Source organism: Numenius arquata, chromosome 4 (assembly GCF_964106895.1).
Source record: "Numenius arquata chromosome 4, bNumArq3.hap1.1, whole genome shotgun sequence".
In the NCBI taxonomy this organism is placed as follows: domain Eukaryota; kingdom Metazoa; phylum Chordata; class Aves; order Charadriiformes; family Scolopacidae; genus Numenius; species Numenius arquata.
Window position 1 is genome coordinate 18,852,119 of NC_133579.1, and position 22,118 is coordinate 18,874,236.

A 22,118-nucleotide genomic window follows, 5' to 3' on the forward strand; every position below is an offset into this window, starting at 1 on the left:
CTTCTCATAACACTTGCTACATCCCCTCTTTGTTGTTAGATCTACACTGAAGTATCCTAGTTAGGAACAGCTAACTTTCAAAAGATTGAATGTGGCCATCTGGAGAGGGAGGTAGACTAATAAGTAAGGAAAACTTTGGTTTTTTTCCAGTTGAACAAGCCTAAACCACCTGATATCAACTGTACAGATCAGATGGGGAACACACCACTGCACTGTGCAGCATACCGTGCCCATAAGCACTGTGCATTGAAACTTCTGAAAAATGGAGCAGATCCTAAAATAAGAAACAAGAATGGTGAGTACCAAATGGATGTACATAAAGTGTTATAAGGAGACAGAAATTTAACAGCTTCAATAAACTATGTTACTTTCCGGTCAATGTTCAGGAGAAGTCTTACAGTGCTTTACAAGCTTTGTATTGCTAATAGAGGAAACCTAACAATGAATAAATTGCAAGAGATTGAAAAGCTGTAGCAAAATAATTATCTCATGTGATTTTATTTTCCAAACTTACAAATTTCTAGAAAATTTGCCTTCTGTCTTAACCATGAAATGTGCCTGACTTTTGTTTTCTTGATGCTAAACACTGAACACAGGTAACAAAAAAGTGGTAAGATTGAAGATATGGCCTAGACAAAGTGACTCTTCAGAAGAAGGTTTCTAATAAAAGCACATCCAGGAAAACTTTATGCCGATGTTATGCAAACTGTGAACTTGTAATCGGATTAAAGGTTCCGCTATCTTGATATTTGTGAATAGTTTGAACTATTTTACATAGCTGAAGAGCTAAAAACAAACAATTAAGAGCAAAGACCTCCCTGTGGCTAGTAGAACTCTGAAGGACAGTTCAGTGCACTAAAGGTCAGAGCCTTTTTAGTCTTCTGCTCCTGAGGAGCTTATCTTCCCCAATTCCAAGTAAACGTAGATTCTTGTGGGACCAAACTTTAATGGGTAAACAGTGTCAGAGTGATTATTTTTAAGTATGTCTAGGTTTATTTGCATCAGATTCTCATGCCTCATCTTGGTTACTAAACAGATCAGACGCCCCTTGATCTAGCCCAAGGTGCAGAAATGAAACTGCTACTGGGAGGTAAAACTGGAAAGGTAGGAACTCTAGTATCAATTCAAAATGCCAAGGCTGTCTAGTTGAAGCTATTCCTACATGAGCTTTAATTTCTCTGCAGGTCATCAACAAACCCCTGAGACGATACGAAGGTCTCCTATGGAAAGTATGTCTTAATTCCTTTTTTAAAAATACCTTATAAGATCTCAAAGTATGTTAGTACGTCCTTTTTTGTACTTAAGTGAGAGCTGATGAATGAGTGAACTCTTCAATAATACATTTGTTTAATGACTTGACTAATTTAGTATATTGGGTAAGTTATAGATGGGCTGGCTGAAGCAGTTATAGATTCATGGCATTCTGATCTTAACCTCAGTCCCTAAAATCTTTTTGTTTCTTGGTAATTTTTGTTGCAAAGCTTTACTGTAGTAAGGTTTTGTTCCTTGTCTGTGTGACAGGTGAAATGGTTTTGGTTTTGTTTTGATTTTTTTTTTCTTTCCTGAATAGCTGTTTTAATGTTTAATAGTCTCTGACTAATATTTTGCCACAAGTTCACGACCTTCTGGAAATTTTAAAACTTGGGGTTAGTCAAATGGTTGTTTAAAGCTTGTTTTGCTTTGATACTCAAGGGAATCATTTTTTCCCTCTTTAAAAAGAAAAGTTTTCTAATTCTTCTACATGAATCCTTATTTTTTATGTTCCTTAATGAAACCTTTGAAGTTTTCCTCAGTGTAAATTTCCCTATGTATTCATTCACAATTGTAATATAAGGAACTGTTTTTAAACCAGAGCTACATACTAAAACTTGTGAAAGGTTAAATGTTGTAGTTGGGTATCTCTGTGTTTTATTTCTCATTTGATTTTATGAAGTAGAATTGTGTGGTGATCAACAACCCCTGTAATGTTAAAAAGTGCAGCATTGTACTTTAGCATTGTGTATTTTAGTTCTTACTGAATAGCAGGCTCAACAAAACTTTTGTCTTTAGGTATTTCCAAAAAAAAACCAGCAGTGTAATTCTAAAGTATTCTTGGGTTGCTGTGATCACCAAGATATGTATAACCTAAAATGTTTTCCTAATGACTGCCAGTTTTATGTAATAGTCTTCAAGCTATCAAACTTACTGGGAATAGTAACTCTTCAGCTATTAACCTTTCCTGGTTTTGTTTTTTGGTGTTTTGTGGTCTTTTTTTTTTTTTAATTTTTGTTTTAGAACTCACGATTTTTTGGTTGGAAACTCTACTGGATAGTTCTAGAACATGGAGTCCTTTCCTGGTATCGGAGACAGTAAGTTCTAGTTCTATGTTTAAATTTGTGAAAAGAGATTTAAATAATTCCCATCTTCACTTTATTCAATCTCTTTTTCTTTCAAAGAGCTGATGCAGTGAATAATGATCATCGTCAGGGATGTAAGCACCTAACACAAGCTGTCTGCACGGTAAGAAGTGAAATGACTTGTAACTACTATTGTTTTTTATGTGATGGTGTTACAGACCTAGATTATGAAAACTTCAGTTAGGTTGGTAAGCATGCATTTGTTATAAAAAAAGGTGAAAAACTTGTGCTGATGCAAGAAATGCTTGTTTTTGTCAGGCAAAATATTATACGTAAAGTGGCCATAATGCTCCTTTACTTCTTTCAGGGCTTCCTAAAAGCAGGCCTCTTCAGTTTGCAAAGCAACTGTTTGGAGCATGTGATGCAGAGCTGTAGCATGTGTAGCAAAGCTGTAGTTCCTCCTGTAGCTGTCACTGGCTGCTTGTGACTGATTGTGTAATTTAAGTGGAACTCAGTTGGAGAACTGATCAATCCTGAAGGTGGCTTTTGGAAAACTTCCTTAAATTCCATTATGCTTGTGAGAGTCTTTTGGAAGGGATGAACAGAGGACAGAGGGAAAACAGGCCAGGTGTTGTTTATAATATGCATCAAAACTGTGGCAAAAACTTCTGAGTTAACAGTAATTCTCTACTTTGCTTACTCTTAAGTTTTGTCTCTTCTACCCATTCATTATACTAATCTTGTGTTTTCTCCACATTCCTTCAGGTAAAATCTACAGACAGTTGCTTCTTTTCTGTCCGATGTTTTGATGACACTGTTCATCGTTTCAAGATTCCTAAAAATAGCCTTCCTTCTCAAACTAGAGAGGTAATAATGACTCTTTATGAAAGGCTTTAAAGTGTAATAATTTCTGTAATGAATAATTTGCATACCACTTGCTATGGGTGCATTAGTGGTGGGTTCAGTAGCTTGATCATCAAGGCTTGGTAATATCAGTGCATATATTGAATCTTTTAGCACAACTATAGACTAAATAGCAAAAAAATGGACAGCTTGTCATTCTGTTGAAAATTAGTGCCACCTTGTTTTCCAGCTCTGTGTCTATATTATGGCTTCCTCTTTTTCTTTAACTTCTCCATGTGGTAAACCTCTATTGCAACTTCCTTCTGTTGCACTTTCTTTCATAGTTTCATAGTTTAATAGTTTATTATCCTGAACAAAAGAATGTTTAATGGTATATTCTACTCTTAGCCATTCTAATGACCTAATAAATTAATTTTCTTAAAAGGTGGATCTGAAACAATAGAATAATTTTTTTTAGGGCTGTTTGTAGTGTAGTTACTATTGTACTTCTATAGGTTTACTATCTAGAGATGAAGTAGGGGCAGAGGCAGCTGGAGTACTGTGTTCAGTTCCAGGCTCCCCGCTACAAGGGAGATGCAGACAAACTGAAGAGAGCCTAACAAAGGGCCACTAAGATGATTAAAGGGACCAGAGCATCTCTACTACTAGTAAAGGCTGAGAAAGCTGGGACTGCTCAGCATGGGAAAGGCTCAGGAGGATATTGGCAATGTATGTAAATACCTGAAGGGAGGGTGTGAAGAAGATGGAATCAGGCTCTTTTCAATGGTGCCTGGTGACAGGACCAGTGGCAGTGGGCACAAACTGAAACACAGGAAATTCCCTCTGAACATAAGAAAAAATGAGGGTGACGGAGCATTGGCACAGGTTGCCCAGAGAGGTGGTGGTGGAGTCTCCATCTTTGGAGATATGCAACAGGAGTATGGACATAGTCCTGGGAAACTGTCTCTAGATGGCCCTGCTTGAGCAGAGGGGTTGGACCAGATGACCTCCAGAGATCCCTTCCAACCTCTGCCACTCTGTGATTCTGTGAAAAGGACAAGAATCTAACTTTTAATTATGATAGTGCTTGAGGTTTTGTTCACAGAGTTAGTCATGCATAAGAAGGCAGACTTTGTTACAGGCACTTTTCTGTTGGAACAGAAACCCAAAGATGCAAAATACATCCCCTATAGTCTTTTCTTAATTGATACAGGTTTTCTATGTGTCCTTGGATAGACTGGGGTGTTGGTGGCATTTCTCCTTAAAGTTTGATCAATTAAGTCCTAGATAGCACTCTGACCATAGAGTATCTCGTCTTGAATACGTTACAATTTTTACAATCTATTTTCTGATCATTAAGATGACTCATTTTATTAATGAACACCTTATTCACTTCACTAGGAAATTTTAATTTGTTCTTTTGCATGTATGTGGTTGCCTTCTGGGGATGCCCTTTGAAATGTGTATTAACTCTGGCTTTTTCCATTCAGAGTTGGCTGGAAGCAATAGAAGACCACTCTGCATATAGCACTCATTACTGCACACAGGAACAGTTGAGTAGTGATGATGAGGAAGATGATACAGTATCTGTTACAGACCTACAGGATACTCTGAAAGTATGTATTGAGTACTGATGTGGCTCATGCATCTAGGCAGTTGTACGTTAGTACTGTTCTTTATTGAAATACTTTAGTGTACTTTTGGCTAAAAGTTATGATTCTGTTTCTGTGGATGCATAAATGCTGCTTGTATCTGCACTGCTTACCGCCATGTATTCCTCTTCAGACTGTTTGCACAAAATGACACGTTTATCATAGCTGCAGGGTTGTGTTTTTCAGTTTTACCAGCACTACTGCAAGGTAGAAAGTTGCTGGAGACTTTCAGCCAGGAGAGGGAGCTTTGTGTACTGTACTTGGTGACACCAAGACTGGAGGATAGAAAAAAGCTAACCTTCAATGAGCTCTGCCTCTCTGAAAGAGACAATGAAATGCTTTAGAAATGATTCTCTAACACCTCAGGTCATATTGGATGCATTGTACAGTGATTGTTCAGGCCTCCAATGGAAATTAGTCTTCTTTGATCATTCTGGCATTCAGCCTGTGTTTCTTGCTTTTTGCCATATAAATACTTTAAAACCTTTTATTTTAAGGGAATGCTGACACTGCAATACAAAAATCTTCATGTGATTGAACTCCAAGTAGCTTGTATGGTACCTTTTGGTACAAGTTCATGGTGGAACAGAGATGAGAGGATAACTGGTGCTGGCATTTCCCAGCAGCCTACAGAAGAAATGGTATTATTTAATAGATAACTGTCTCCAAGTTCAAATGCAGGCTTGGAATATGATCTTGGGTTGGGTTCCTGCTGCACTTGCCATACATCAGTTAACCTATGCCTTTGCTTATTTTCGCCTTAGGCTTGTCAAAGAACAAGTAATGGCTCTTCCTGGGTTTTCAAACTCTTTAATAAAAAAGAGAGGAAAATGTAAACAAGAGCCAGTCAGCAATATTATGTGCATAAATACTCTATTTGCTTGTGTGTCTTTGAAGGTACTTCAAGTAATTTCTTTCAGTTTTAACATATCAGTCTCTGTCACTGAGAATCTTTATTAAGACTTAATGCTGTACAAATGTAAAAATTTGAGTATAGTTAAGACAATAAACATACACTTTACTTAGAACAAGGCGCTTCTGAACTAGCTATCCTTGCTGTCTTTCAGAAAGCACAAGCATGCCAACAAAGACTCAATAAAGAGATTTCAGACTTTCTTGCAATGGTTAAATCTTTGGATGCTACAAAAGGTAAAATTTATTCTTCTAAAATGCAGTTTGTTACCAGGCAACTAATTTTTTTTCTTATAAGCAGCACATGCTTCAATTTCACTGAAATTAAATTTTCAGGAGCTTGAAAATACAGGACTGTTTTCCTCGTTCAAAGAGATTCAAATAAAATATTATAATAATTGCTAAGAATTAAGATTTCAGATTCGGAGAAACAACTAAGTAGTATGTTGATAGAAATTTTATTAGTGGCTGTAAATGTAGTGAAACTGCCTTTAGGTATAGTGCTTACTGAGTAGTATCATAGGAATATAATGTAGGGATTCACTTTCAAGGTTTTGAAAAATCCATAGTTGGTAGCTTATTGCAGAGCATAAGTGACCCCTGGTAGGCACAGAGAGCTGGCTGTCTTACTTTACCTTTCCCCTCAAAAAAACTTATCTTGCAGTGGCTAGAAACACAATGAAAGCTGAGGCATGATGAACAGGATGTGAAATGAAATCATAAAACTGTACAGGGAACTGGAAGCACAGTGTGATGGGATATAGTCCACAGACTTCTGCCTTGAGTTTTATGCCAGATTTGAACTTCTTGAGCTTCATTTGAAATAATAACACTCAAATTAACAGATACACTGAAAAAAAATCCAGGTAACTGCCAAAAAATAGCACAGGCTTCAAGGTGCTGGAGATCAGAACTTACTTCATTTAATGCCTTAAGCATGTACAGAAGTTGCTCATGTATTAAAAACACAAAGGAGTTCTGTAAGAATGTTTAACTGTTGCTCCTTTGAACCTGAATCCTAAGTTACATATTGTGACTAAAACAGGTATCTCAAACTAGAGAACAAGTTGTTTTTTTTTTATCCGTACTCTGTAATAGAATAGCAGTTTTGGGAGGAAAAACGTTCTTCCTCTTCCATCACTGTGTCTTCCCAAAAGGAGTCTAGAATACAGATTTTTCTCCATATGCTACTGGGTTAAGTTACTGTGTGGTATTATCGTATCTAACTGACACTAACTAAGGTAACACTAACTGAACTTTTATTTCACAAAGAAAAGTAAGGTTTTGTAATACACAAGAGTTTTATTGGGAAGCCCTTGTAATTAATACAATAAAACTAAATTCTTCACGAAAAGCAGTTTGAAAATCAGTATGAGGTGGATAAACTCCCTTTAGTAGGGATGTAGGGGCAGTTTCTCTGACCCCTTATTGCTGACCTGAAGTGAGGACATCAGCTTTTTTTTTTTAAAAAAAAAAAAAAAAAACACAAACTATACAACTTTAGTAACCAAAACTCATAGTAAAGCAAAAGCAGAGACTCTCATTCCTAGGAACCTCTAGTCTTGGCCAATAGCAGTAAGAAGTTCCTCTTTTCCTCCCAATGGATATTTGTAACATGATGGGTCAGTGAACTGTTTCAAAGTCCATGTGTAAGCTCTGTAGGTCTCAACAGAGAAAACTGCTGCAGCTCACCCAGTTCTCACACTGGGTTGATGTGGTATCTTTAAAGTATTCAAGTCCTTTGGCTCCAAAAGAGTGCAAATTTGAGTTAAAAATCCTTCCATGTGGAATTTCTGCTAAAAGCTTTTGAGTAATATAAGAATGGGACCTGATATTTAAAATTCTTTCCCTACTTGTCTCAACATGCTAGTCTAAATCCAGGTATCTTTGAGATTTATGCATATTATTTATCACAAATAAACATGCCTCCTGCTCTTGTAGTCGGTGTGCTGCCCCTCCTTTTAGAGGTGCTCGCTGTTCTTGATAGCTGCTGTTAAGTAGAGACTTGTAATTCCAGTCAGTACTGAGCTTTGGTATCAAAGATGACAGTGTATGGATATGTACTGTATCCTGTCCTGCACAAGCAGTGTAAGTTGCAAAATGAATTCAAGAACTGTCACTGCCGGACCTCCTGATCTTTGTTGGTGTGATGTCAACTTGAAGCACCTGTGTTACTAAATGGTATCAACTGATCCTGGAGTCTGCGGCTGCTAAAATGAACTCTTCTTTTAATTGCAACAAGTATGCTTCCTGAGGGAATGGTTTGCTTGACTTCTGAGGAATTGCTGCACATCATGAAACTTCAAAGATTAACTGAAATATTAAATAATTTCTACCAGCGGATCGGGTTATTAAAGTTTCCTGCTGGTTCTAGACACACAGCCCCTTCTATAAATGGCCCTAGAAGCCAGGATGCAAGGTGGCATTGCTCTGCAAGCTGTGCTACTTACCCAGCTGAGTCCATGAAAACAAGATCTCCTTCCCCTTTTATTGATCAGTGTCCTTGTAAATCCCCCTCTGTTTTCCAAACCTAAATCTCCAGCTGTGCAGTGGTAAGTATTTTCTCTTCTGTATAATACCATGGGAGAAAGCAAAAAAAGCTACAGGTTCTCACTTTAACTTGTATTAAACCAGTGCAGTATCCTTTGTATTTGACTTCTGTCACCTGGCAACTTTGAGGACTTTAAGTCTAGAAAGTGGTTAAAAGGAGGTTGTTGATAGTCACTTTTCCAGAGTCTTGCTGCCTCTGCTTTTGAAGCTGTGCCAAAAGAGAAACTTGATCCGTTCGTGTGCCGCTTCCACGAGTGCTAGGGAAAGGGTGTTAAAGAGAGAACTTACATTCCCTCAGTGCTACTTTTGCTTGCCCTTTCCTCACACAGATCTTTACAGTGCACCAGCCTTCCTGTAGGATATGAATGTTATGGCTGTATTATCTAGAGGAAAAAATAATTAAGAGAATCCTGTAGTTTACAATGTGTGTGTGTTGTTTCCCCCCCCTGCCCCCCCTGCTAACGCTACTATTCTTGTACTTGCAGGAATATCTTCTCCCCTCCTGCAAAAAGTTGAAGTGGTCTCTGAAGTATCCCAGGAAACCTGTGAGGCCCTGGCTGACTGCCTCAACCTGTTCACAAAGCAAGAAGGGGTATGTATTGTGCTGCATGGATCTATAAAGGATCTGAATAGCTTAGTGTATTTTGCTATTTCCCTGCTTACCTGTTATAAAAATAAATACACACCCCCATAGAACTTCATATTGTTGGTAAGCTGTCCTTTTGCATCCTGAATGTCTGATGAAACTCGTGCTTCTAGAGAAAGAGTTGCTAAGTTCCCCTACAAAAGGATATTAGTATTTGTGTTCAGAAGAGACCCAGATTTTGCTTACGAACTGCTGCTTGTAACGTTCAAACTGAATGCCTGAACTCAATAAAGCATTTGCTTTGCTTATTTGCAGGTTAAAATATTGAGAAAATTCATCTTTTTTTTTTTTTTGTACTGGCAAACTGAAGTGTTAAATGGTATTGCTTCTGAATTTGTTCTTCAGACCATGTGCTTAGTGGGTGTGCGAATGCTCTCTCTTGAACTTCTGGCTTTCCCAGTGACAAATATCTTGTATGGTGCTAAACATAATGCAAATGCTTCCATTTGGGAATATATGTCAAACTCATTAATTCCTGGCGTAGGAGATCTGGTATTTTTCCCCTCTCTAGAAGATACCCTAGTACCATGGAATAAATTAGTCTTCCTGTATTGTGGTAACAGTAATCCCTCAGTCAGGCTCCTGTTGTCATAAGTAAGTTTCAAAAAGAGGTTTGTGTTGGTGTTGTTGGTCTTCCAGTTATTTAACAGTGAGCTGCAAACACCAGCTCCATTGTCTTGGTTTGGTTTAAGATATTTTTTTTTACATTCCTTTTGAAGCCTTTTTGTCTCCAGTCACAAGTCTTCTAGACTTAACTTGAGTAAAGCTCTAGCAGAGCGGACCAAGCATTGATTTTTTTTTTTTTTTTTCTTCTTTCTATAAGAAAACCTAATATTAAAGTTGCCAGTTCCATTTGCGGATGAGGGGGAAATTGTTACAACAGTGGGTGTGTAGTGTTAGTTAGTATTCCTTAATTGTCTTGGCATCTTGCTTCAAGCCAGACTAAAATAGCTTTCCAGAGTGGAGTATGGCAAAACATATGGTGAAACTGTAATTTCACCTTACTTGAACTTGAGCAGTCTCAGTAGGTGTTACAGAGGCCTTATTTTAATCTGGAAGCACATAGGTTTGGGCACAGAGGGATAGGCTGAGGTGTGAACTTGAATTTCCACCATAGCTAGTGAAATCAGTCGGTCATGACAGAGGGAGATAATGTGATCCTGGAGAGTTTTGTCTTGGTATTTTTAAACTTCAAACATGTAGCTTTTAAAGATGTCATAAGCTCATAAGGGAAATTACAGCAGCAATCTCTTCCTAAGACTTGAACCTTTCTGGAAAGTTATGTTCCTTGAGCGTTACTGCTCTTAAACCCACAGAATTTGGGTTTGTTGTCTTTTTGTAAGACAGGGCCGGGTTCTTTGCCATTCAGTGTTGATTTCTAGGTGGTAGTTGTATTGGCATTGCAAAAACAATGTATTGGGTTCTGCATTAGCAGGACCCCAATTAAATGCTTTAATACTCCTTTCAAGTGTATTGAATAGTAAAGCGTAAGTATAAAGTATCAAACTCAAATATGAAAACACTTGTCTAAAATACTCTAATAAAATAAAAATCTTCTTAGTGTTTGTTTCTCTTCTGATGGTGATCTCAATAATGAAGTCAAGGCTTAGGTGTTGTAAATGCCTGGGAACGGCTGCCATGAATGCTCTGCTCTGGCATTAATTGGCTGCTGTTAACTCAAAACTGCCAAAGTACCTTCAGGAAGGGTAACTCTACAACTGTTATTTAAAAGCATCTTTGCTGCCCATCCCGTTGGGCTGGGTCAGATGGACCCAGCTGGCTCTGGCTGTCAAATGGACTGTTTGACTGCAGCTTGTTCTTATGGGAACTCCCTGATAGGACTTCCTCCTAGAATTAATAGGAATTAATTGTTTTACAGTACCTTTCAAAGGTATTGTGTGTGTCCCATGAAATCAGGTTCTTTCTCAAATGAAGGTTTTCTCAAGCTTGGTACCTTTTTATCTTGCCTCTTTAAGGAGAATTCTTTTCCTTCCGACTTTATGTTGTCAGTGTACCAGACAGAAGTCACTGCTTGACTAACGAGGAGAGGCTGCTAACTTAAGTAAGGATCACCGCAGGGCTCACACTTTTTTTTGCCTTTTAGAGAAGACTTCTTGTTTAGTATTGCCCGTCTCTGTAACTTGTAGCGTAATTGTGTAATATGCAAATGGAACTTCTAATACAGTACTGACAGGGGCGGGGGGGAGAAAAAGAGAGATAAATGTTCAAATCTCTTACGCTTGCGTTAGAAATGGCGCAGGAGTGTGATACCCAAACGCTCCATCTGTCCACTGCTGCTCTCTTCCCTGGTGCCACCGTGCTGGGCTCGGCATGTGCCGTGGCGCCGGTGGAGATGCAGCCAAGCGGCTGCGGGAGAGCGTGGCGGGCTTCCGTGCCCGGCGGGTGGGCGAGCGAGCGAGCGAGCGGGCACCGTGGCCACTGGCGCCGGAGGTGCGGTGTGGCGCGGCGCGGCCCGTTGCGGTGCCGGCTCCGGTAGGCGGCAGCCCCGCAGCACCGTGCCGGAGAAAGGCGTGAGCTCACCGCTCCGCACGGCGGGAGCTGCTGTGACGCCATAGAGAGAGAGGGAGCGGGGCGGGGGGGGGGAGAAGCTTCCAAAAATAACCCACTGCGGCGGGCTCGGTGCGGGGCGGCCCGGGGACCCGCGTTACGCGGCGGGGCCGCCCCACCCCGCGGCCGCCTGGGGAGCGGCGGGGCAGGGGCGGGAGCGCTCGGCCCGTCGGGCCATTTTTAGCCGGGCGGGGAAACCGGCTGCCGCCCCCGCTGTTTCGGGGTTGGTTTCCTCCGCGCCCGGCGGTACGCGGAGAAGCGCGGAGCGGGTTCCCGTTCCCCCGCCCTTGCCCTGCGCCGCGCTGCGCCGGGGCGTCCGTCCGAGCCCGCGGCGGTGCTGCAAGGTGAAGGGGCCGCCCGCTGCGCTACCGGCCCGGCCCGGCGGGGGCTGCTGCTGCCGCCGCCGCCACCCGGGGCGGGGGATCGGAGCCGCTGCCTGCCCGAAATCGCGTTCCGCGGTATGTCGTGTGCGCCGTGGGTTGGGTTTTGGGGTGGTTTTTTTTTTTCCCCTTCTTGACATTGGGGTGAACCCTTCTGTGTCAGGCGGGGACGGTAGGGATGAGCACCGGTGCTTTACGCCGAACTAATTAAGGCACGCGAGGGAAACAGGAAGATAACTTGGGTGCTTTAACCCGAGTGTTTATTGAGGCGTTTGTGTCGGAGCTAGTGCAACTTGAAACGTTTTCTGCAGTGACTTTGGCACAAGGTTAGTAAGTATTGTTTCAAAGCAGGACTTCCCTTGTACTATTTCTAGCAGATATCAGAACTGGCATTCCAAAAGCAGTTTGATTCTAGTATTTTTATATTCGAAGGTGTTTTTATATAGTTGTAGGAGAAGTTTAACTTAAGGTTCTTTGCACGCTATTATCTCTGCTAGATTTTCTGGGTGAGTTTAAAAATCTCTCTCCAATACTTGAGCTGCATGTACTGAAGCTGTAGGAAACTGATAGGAAAGGTATTCTCTAAGGAAATCAGCTTTTTTTTTTTTTTTTTTACCTTCTTCATTAACCGGTGCTAGATAAAGTGTGCTGATGAGTATCCTGAGTCTTCTAAGTTTCACTTTTACCATCAAAGGTTATATTTAACAGTAAATTAAAAGCTCCGATAGCATCAGTTTAGCACCAATAGCAGCAGTCTCTTTGTGGCTTTGATCTTCTTCCTTTGTTTGTAGGTGTTGTCATTCTTTCTAGGTTTTTGGGGGTTTGGGTGGTTGGGGTTTTTTGTGGATTTTGTGTTGTGTTTTTGTGTTTGTTTTTTTTTTTTAACAGAAGATTTGTTTACAAGCTGATGCAAAACCTTAACAGATGAGATAAGGGATTCAGAAAAGGCTTCTTCGTTTCTTGGTTTAAATGAGTTGTATACTCAACTAAGTAGAATTTGTCGTAACAAATTAAGCTTGTCGTTTTTGCAGAAACGTTAAGGTCAAAATACTGTGGGTCATAGTCCTTGGATTTAGTTATCTTTACCATGGTGTAACTTGCTATCTCTTGTATGTATAACTGACATACTGTAAACAAAAAATATGCATGCAGTTCAACTGGTAAATAAATATGAATCTCTAGAATTTAAGTGTATTGCCTTAGTTTATTTCATATTTCTTGGAAACATGATTGAATGTCTAAGGGTTAGATGTATCAGTGTTCTTGTGAATGAATGCATGCATGCTCATTGGGATATGAATAGTTGTCTTCGATACATGACTGGTTTGTGGTCTGGATCTACTGCCTTACCGGATTGTGAATGAAGAAGGTGTCTGTGTCAAAATGACTCCTTAATGAGACTTTTCATTATCCATTTCCTTGTGGGGGTGGAGCAGTGATGACACACTGCAATCAGGAGAGAGCTATTGATGTGGACACAACCTGAGCAAATCTGTCTAGAAAAGTCCTGGAGTCCATCAGCAGTCCTTTTCTGCCACCTGGCAATATAGTTCAGCTACGTTAATCTGTCAGGAATTAGGACCCTTTGGTGTGGGGGAGAGAGAGATGAAGAGGGGGTGAGGGACTCAACTAAAATCAGGTAAGTTAAGAAAGAGGTTAATTTTATGATTTCTGAGTTAAGGGAGAGGAGAGGATCGTGTCTTGGCTGGCTGTTGGACTCTATGGTTCTAGGTCTAGTACTTAGCCCCTCAAGTCATGAAACCAGTGCCTGTCTTTCTCTGCTCTTTTCTCCTTGTGCTTAGAAACAACAGGTGACAGCCTGTGGGTTTTTTTGGGTTTTTTTCCTCGCTTCCTTTCAATCACTGAGCACAACAGAGCAATTCTGTTCTATTCTCCATCTCTTGCTGAGTAGTGGAAGTCAAAGCAAGTCCTCAGTGTTTCAAGGCTTGTAGGCAATGACCCAAACAGCTGAAATATTGTTCAGCTTGTAAACTTGGGGAAAGGAGGAGAGCAGTTTTCAGGCAGTTGATGATTGCATTGGGCACAGCAAGAGGTGTCTGGTGTTGAGAGACTTGAGGTGTGTCAGTATCAAAAAAGCCTTTATTGGCTGTATGAGTCTCTAACTGACTTGGCCCTATTTCTTCCCCTCTCCTCCTAATGAGTAGGAATGTACTGGAAATACCTAGCACAGCTTGAATCTTGCTTGAAAGTAACAAGTTTGTTGGAAGGTTCTCTGTGCTCAAACAGCTGCCCAGGTGAAGACTGTTTTATTTTTTTCCCCATATGCAGAAGAGCATGGGATATAACGTGTTGTGGAATGATGTGTACGCATGGCATATAGGAGAACAAAGCTACTGACAGGAAAGTCATTTGGCAGGTTGTTTCTCCAGCTAGAACATCAGCAGTTCTAGTTGATGATTCTTACTGTACTAATTTTTGGGTGCTGAATATGCATATGTCTTTCACTCGTGCTAAGGTTCTAAAGATGAGATACATCAGAGGAACTTGTTAGTGAAATCTTTGCGGATAGCGTATTGTTCTTCCTCTGGAACTGTTTTCTTTCTGCCACTGTACTGCAGCCTTGCAGACAGAAAGCTAACTGCAGGTCTGTGAAGACCATATCCTTATCAGTATTATGTGAAGGAGTTTAGTGGGGCCAAAGTATCTAGGAGATAGGTGAGTTAAAGAGCATAACTTTATTTCAGAGACTTTCCTAGGGCAGCCAAGACTGAGTAGGTCAGCAGGGTGGGAAGAGAAGCTAAGCAGCAGCCCAGACGGAAGCTTGTTAAAATAATAAATACTGGGACTCCATTCAGGGAAAAGATAAGTAAATATTACTGCTCTTCTTTTATAAAAGGTTATTATGTGTGTTGACGGAATGCTTACGTTTTGAAGCAGTTGATAAGATCCTTGGTCAAGTGCCGCATACGAAAGGCTTCTGGTTGGCAGATGGTCCTGGCTGGCAGAAAGACGGCTGGATGTTACTATAGGGCAAAAGATGAATGCTACCAGACTTTTTAGTACAACAGGGTCCCAACTTCTTCCCCCCCCCACCCCCCCCTTAAAGTGTGCGCTTCAAAAGTTAACCTTTTTCCCTTGTAGCTGGTGATATGTTTCAGTATAATGTATTGGCAAAGTGACATACTGGTTTCTAGTGACAGCAGAACTCTTGCTGACTTGTAGCTCTACAAGCCTGAGTGAAAGGTGGTCCCACAGCTTTTATGAAGGCGTTCTCCACTTGGTACTGTGTTGCACCACTAACCTGTTCTTGCATTTTCCAGAGCTTTTTTCAAAGCTTGGCTTGTAGGTTGTTTTTTTTTTCTTTTTTTTTTTTTTTTTTTTTTTTCTTGGCAGTTGTTAAGCGGACTTGTGTAAACTAATTTGGAATCCATTCATGGGCCTCTAGGGAAACACAGTATAAAAACACGTTAGGTTGAAATGAGACCCCTTCTCACTGGGCTTCTGCAGCTCCCACTCTTGATGTTTACTTCTGAGGTCTTGTCTATGACTTGTTTGGGGATTTTATTTATTTTTTTAATGCAAAACCATGAAGAAAAGGGGCTTAGCTGAGGCTGCAGGGAGGAAAAATCAAGCAGCAATCAAGTTTAATGGAATAGTATTTGATATAGTAAGCTTCTAAAATAGGAATTAGCAATTCTGTTTTCCATGAATGTATTTGAAAAATGGTGCTCTTCATCTCTGTGCAAGCTGATAAAGAGGAACAAAACCAAATACATAATGTGGAAACTTTCTTCCTTTGTTCCTGTTACTTACTGCTATGAGGATGTTGTTTGTTCTCCTCACCATCATGCCTGGAAAACAAACTGGAGTGAGCAGGGTGCACGCTTTCATCCTTCTGGTGTCATTGTGACTTCATAATGGCATGTAAGGCTGATCAGCTTGTTTTCAGTGTTCTGGCTTAATGTGTATCTGATGTGTTTTGGAAGAATGGATGAACAGCGGAGTTCTAAAACTTAGCTCCCAGACTACCAGTGTAAGGACTGGTAACATTTCAGGTGAAAAAAACAAAGCAGGAAAAAATAGGATTTAAGGCTGAACCCCTGTGCGTAGCACCCTATTTGTTAACCTTGTTTGCTGGGATTTTTGCATACAAGTGTGTGAGATACTTGACTGCAGTAGCAGTCAAATGAGCAGTCTGGTTTTCTCTCTCAGCTGCATAAAATATCAAAATGTTGAACAGGGTGACTGCGGTCACACACGTTTACTAATTCTCTCGAGACACATTCTCCTTCATGACCTTTCTTTCTTGAAACTTAAGGCTTTTATAATGCCTTTTTCCTTGTAAAGCTGATAAAAGTTAGTTTCCTAGAATAATAACTAAAAAACTATTTCTACACATATGAAAAACAAATTTCAAGTAGTCTGTCCCCTACTAGATATTAACATGTGCTTTTGAGGGAGATACGATATTTAACTTTTTATTACCCATATGTTTTGTGTGAGGTTCTTCTAAAGGCATTGTCTCTGAGTAGCATAAGTAACTGAAGACTTTGTGTCACTTGTCAAATCATCTTAAGTTTGCTAACAGTTATGTGGTGGGATTTTTAGTATGTTTTATTTGGCCTCCTTGAATGCCAGTGATTTCAAATCTCTTGCCTTATAGCCTAGTAGGCTGTCCATGTGCAAATGTGTAACTCTTCCTTGAATAAAGGAGATTGAGTATAAATTTCTGCTGGTTTTTGCTGTGTTTTTAGTTGCTTTGTGTTAGTCCCTTCTGGTTCCATGAAATATAGGAGTCTTCTAGTTATAAAGAATGAAATGATCTCCCATTTAGACGGTACCTGTGTGGGGGGGAGGGTGTGTTGTCCTTTTTTTTTTTTTTTTTTTTTTTTTTTTTAACTTTGCCTGGCCACAATCATGGCTTTTCAACCAAAACTGCTGCTTTCACTTTTTTTTTTTTTTTTTTTGTTCAATGACCCCTCAGAGCTGATACCATTTTTATAATGGAGGTAAGCCATTGTGGAATTTGACCTCTTGTCTGATTTTTTTAATCTTGTGAACCAAGCATGTCCTTGTTGGCCTCTCTCCCTGCACCAGACTGCCAGTGACTTTAAAAGCTTATTTGGTTTTGATATTAATATTCAGAAGTGTGTTATCTCTGCTTGCTGTGCTGTCCCGTGAAGAAATGCATTTCTATAACAGTGGGTGCTGAGTCACGGAGGTTATCAGTAGAATTGGTAAATGTGCTGTGTTTAGAAAGTGCTTATGTACTGAAAATGAATCACTGGTATTACAGTTTTCCTTGAAGGTACGTTCCATGCCTGGTCATCAAAGAATGTTAGTAACCTCTTTCTCCAGAGTGTTGTTCTTGTATTGTTCTTAACATCACCCACTTCTAAATGCATCAATAATTTGCTTTAAAAATAAATGTATTCCATGTTGTGTACAAATGGGACATGCAGGCCTGTGCTATCCTATAAGGATAGCTGATAAGCACATGCAAAGCAAATGATGCTCTGCTTATAGTAAAGAGCTGAGCTGGATGTTGCTGCAAAGGAGTGGTAAGATAGAGGACCTCTTACGAATAAAGTGTATCCATTTGTTGTGAATATCCTGAAGGGCCTGGTATAAGAGGATGTCCAGCTTTGATGTAAGCATAGCCCTCATCTGAATCTTTCACCTTTTGTAGAAAGCGTTTAGGAGTGACACCTCTGATGTACTTGTTTTGCTTGCATAGCTTTGTGTTAAGGTGCTTGTAAGATAAATGTGGATGCGGTCAGTGGTTTTGAATTGAAATATTTTCTCTCCTCTCATCCTTATCACTGCTACATTGTTAATGTTAAAACTTGGACATCAGTGCAATAACTCTTGGATCCATAGGTACCGTAGGAGACTTTGAGCATGCCTATTTGAAGGAAGTTTGCAGCGTACGTCATAACACGGGGATACTCCTTAGCTTAGAAGTAGAACGTTTAGTCACAGAAGCGGACTACAAACTTTTTCATCTGATTTGGATATTTTTGTGCTGCCAAAGCTACACTGCTTCCACAACACCAGCTTGTTCAGATATGTTGTTTGACCCTCGGATAGAAATACAGCTTCTGTTAATCTTGAAATTTGGTAGCCTCGCTATTGCAGGTCCCTTTTTTTTTTTTTTTTTTTTTTTTTTTTGAGTTAAGAGCTGTGGTGGGAGAAAGGGTAGGGAGAACAAAACTACTCTTGCCTTGTCTGGAAGCATGCAGTTTAATTGGCCAGAGCATCAGCCTCTATGGTGTGTGCAGGTCTACTGTAGCACAATAGCACCTGCAGGAACTTGGAGGGTTTGAACTGGTTGGCATGAACTAAGGGGGCACAGTCATACACAGGGATTTTATCATTGTGGTGTGGAATAATCTTAAATTATCAACATAATGGTGTAGCTCCTCTAGGTAATGTGGTAATCCCTATATGTCCTATGTCAGTAGTTATACCTTTCTGGAAATGTCAACAAGACTATTAATTGTGGCAGTATTCTGTGCTATGCCTGCAAATTGGATTGTCTGTTGTTCCAGTGGAACACCTTGCTGCAAGGTCAGACAAAATAAAATTGAGGTGAAAATGAGCTGGCTGAGCCTTGAAGACAGCTTGAAACCTTAAGACAGTTCCATCTGTGCCTATGGACAGCAAAAATCTGGTTTTGTCTGACCTGTATCTCCTCCGGCTCTGAAGCTATGTTTCAGGCTAAGGGCTAAACTCTGATCTCACAGAATAACGAATTGGTTGAGGTTGGAAGGGACCTCTAGAGGTCCTCTGGTCCAAACCCCCCTGGCTTAGGCAGGGCCACCTACAGCTGGTTGCCCAGGACCATGTCCAGACACCTTTTGTGTACCTACAAGGATGTAAACTCTACAACCTCTTTGGGCAAACTGTGCCAGTGCTCAGTCACCCTCACAGTACAGAAATTGTTTCTTGATGTTCAGAGGGAATCTCCTGTGTTTCAGCTTGTGCCTGTTGCCTCTTGTCCTGTCAGTGGGCACCACTGTTGTCTTTGCACTCTCCCTTCAGGTATTTGTATAGATTGAGATCTGCTCTGCACCATCTCTTTTTTAGCCTGAACAGTCCTTGGACATCCACACAGTACTTACGAGGCTCTACAGTACCATAGTGTTAGACCATTTCAGGGAACCATGTGTCACAAATCAGCTGATAATATATTATCAGTTCACTATTATCTTTGCTCCCACGTACAATTTATTGAATCTAAAAAGCGACATACCACTCTAAGCTCTCGGATCCTGTGTCACCTTGGGGTGGAGAGAACTCTTGGTGTTCCTTTAAGCTTAGGCTTTAATCATATCTATCTTCCATACCTACCTTTTATTCTATCAGCCAGTGGTTTTTCATAGAATAATAGAATAGTTTGGGTTGGAAGGGACCTTTGAAACTCCAACCCCCTCTGCAATGAGCAGGGGCATCGCCAACTAGATCAGATTGCTCAGCCTGACCTTGAAGGTTTCCAAGGATGGGTCATCTACTACCTTTCTGGGCAACCTGTACCAGTGTCTCACCACCTTCATTGTAAAAAACTTTTTCCTGATATCTAATCTAAATCTATCCTCTTTTAGTTTAAAAACATTACCCCTTGTCCTGTCGCAACAGGCCCTACTAAAATGTCCCTCCACATCTTTCCTGAAGGCCCCCTTTAGGTACTGGAAGGCTGCTGTAAGGTTTCGCTGGAACCTTCTCTTCTCCAGGCTGAACAACCCCAATTCTCTCAGCCTGTCCTCATAGAAGAGGTGCTTCATCCCTCTGATCATTTTTATTGGAGAAGTTCATAAAAGGGCTTACTAGAAGTTTATGCTGGGGCCACTTCTTACCCCGAACTGTAGATGCTACTGGATTGCAGATTGTGGAGTAATAAATAGGCGATTTTTCAGTAAATAGCTTTGCTACAACATTAACCAGGCTCGTTTTGTTTACTGAATTCATCTTAAGTTACTTTTTGTGCAAGAAGGACCTGAATAGCAATGAGTAACACACTAAATTATTGCAACAGAGAAAGTAAAAAAAAAAAAAAAAAAAAAAAAAAAACACCAAACAAAAAAAAAAAAACGCACCCCACCAGATAAAGGGCATAAGTGTTTGAGATCATTCGTAAGGGCTGTTCCACTGAGAATATTTGGACTATCTAGCTGTTCTACATGGCAATGGTGGTGTTCTATACTATCTCATTGTAATATATCAGTAGGTATCATATTTTGGGATAATTGTAGTGGTTTTAGACTCTAGCAATTGTTTCTAACAAAAATAAGAACTGGGTGGCAGTATTTCAGATTTCATTCTCAATATAAAAGTGTCGTTTTGCTAATTTGATCTAAGGTTGTGAACTTTCAGTTTGGATTTCCGTAGCCCAGAGCATAGTTATCTGTCTGTCCTAACTGCAGGATGAACTTCCGTACAACGTACTCTAATTTCAGGAAATGTCTTATCAGCTTACCCAGGGCTGGACTGATGTCTGCCGGCTCTTGCCTGGCTTAGGGATAAGGTCAAAAGAGTGTCTCAGGAAAATCATCCCTTAGACGAGACAGAGTTGTTAGTGCTGCAGGTCCTTCTAAAACCTGAAGTAGAAGTGGGATTTCTGCATTTGCATCTGTCTATGAAGTCTGATTCTTTAATATTGGAAAGTTGAGAAGAGCCCGTTCTGGGCTATAGCAAATTAGAATGTTTTCCAGGGTGGATTTTGTTTGGAGATCAGAACTCCAGCTCTGCGTTGTGAAACTCAATAATGACTTCTGGCTTATGTAGGAGTTCAACTTTTTTGCATTTTTAACTAGTTTGCCTTAGCATTCAAAATGAAATAAAAACTAGCAAATAAGATGTCTGAGTTTTTTGTAAAAGCAAAACAACTGTACAGCATGCATGTTTGTTTTGGAGTTGCTTTTTTGAAAAAACTGTCGGTTATTCTTCATGAATAATTGACAAGATTCCCTATGCAGAGCTTGTAGAACACACAACCAGCTTCAGAAGTGTTAATTTTTTAATAGGAAGCTGGTTCCACTCTGAGTCAACAACGTGTCTAGTTGTGTAGCAGCACTAGTAAACCAGTAAGAGCCAACAAAAACATAGCAAAAACATGACAGTTGTTTCAAAAGAGAAAACATTAATACACGCATTCACTGTGATCCAGCTGGGAAGAAGTGTGGGGGGAGGGGATACAAAGGGCTTGATCAAAGTAATCAGTGGTGTATACTAAAAAATACTTAAGGGAAGTAGCTAGATCAAAACTGCCTTAAGGACTGTTTTTCAAAACAGTCCTTAAGAATAAAAAGGAAATGTTTCCTGTGCGCGTTCTTAAGAACCCTTGTATCTTAAAGTCTGGTCTCTGTGAGACTAACAAACTTCAAAGATGTCCAGAGTCTCTCACAAGGAAAAGACGCAAATGAAGTCCCTACCAGATCTGAAAACATGCAGCGGTATACTGTTCTAGTTGTGCTGGCAGCAGTATAATGTATCAGCTTGAACGAGACCCTCAGTTAGGGTAAAGTTACTTGCGGCATATGCCTCTGAGGAAATAGATGCTTAATCTCACTAGGGCAGCAAAGCATCTTTGGGGTGTGGTTTTTTTCTGGTAATTTTGTAGCTCTGCAACTTGAAACGAGCTTCCCAAACCTGTACATCACTGCTGATGTCATTCAGTCCCAGCTTGTTTTGGCATAAGCTGTTGGCAAACATGAATAGCAGCCATATTTAATTTCAGCTTTACTCAGAATAGAAACAACACTTAACAGAAAATAACAAAATCAGAAGGCTTTTTGTTTGAACTCTTGATATTTGACCAATCATAACACTGGAACATGAGTAGGGACAGAATGCACTCTGGAAACTGGCAACTTCTGCAGCTCTCAAACCTAAGTAGATTTCATAGGATTTATCAGTTTGCAGTTAAGTTGTCTAAATAAAATATTTAAAAAAAAAAAAAAATACTTTTGAGGAGTACTTGGAATTGCCATTAAGTCTCACTTTAGAAACAAACCAGAAAAAAGTCTTGGCCAGTGCAGAATCACTTTGAAGAAAGCAGTTTCTCTGATAGAAAAGCTTACACCCAAGCTTTAAATCCAAAACCTTCGTTCTAATCTGCAATCAGAAATTAAGTCTTTGCAGTTTCTTGTGCCTCCTAGACAGGTTCTTGGCTCAGAACTGCAACATTCTCCGCTGCTTAAAACTGCAGTGCTTCATCAGCCTCCAAATAAACAAACTTTGACATAGCCAAATGTGGAAACAGGAGAGGGGA

General features: G+C 40.2%; 1 protein-coding gene across 2 annotated transcripts in view; it reads left to right on the top strand.

Annotated features, from left to right (window-relative positions):
- OSBPL1A (oxysterol binding protein like 1A) overlaps positions 1-22,118 on the top strand; it is a 76,642-nt gene that overhangs the window by 13,962 nt on the left and 40,562 nt on the right. The window contains exons 6-14 of one of the 2 annotated variants that reach the window (XM_074146936.1): positions 151-295; positions 1,037-1,104; positions 1,185-1,229; positions 2,275-2,348; positions 2,436-2,499; positions 3,102-3,203; positions 4,670-4,795; positions 5,899-5,980; positions 8,779-8,885. In XM_074146936.1, the coding sequence (XP_074003037.1) occupies positions 151-295; positions 1,037-1,104; positions 1,185-1,229; positions 2,275-2,348; positions 2,436-2,499; positions 3,102-3,203; positions 4,670-4,795; positions 5,899-5,980; positions 8,779-8,885 (813 nt within the window). Of the gene's footprint in view, positions 1-150; positions 296-1,036; positions 1,105-1,184; positions 1,230-2,274; positions 2,349-2,435; positions 2,500-3,101; positions 3,204-4,669; positions 4,796-5,898; positions 5,981-8,778; positions 8,886-11,768; positions 11,966-22,118 lie in introns of those variants that run through there. The other variant, XM_074146937.1, reaches the window with a different exon arrangement.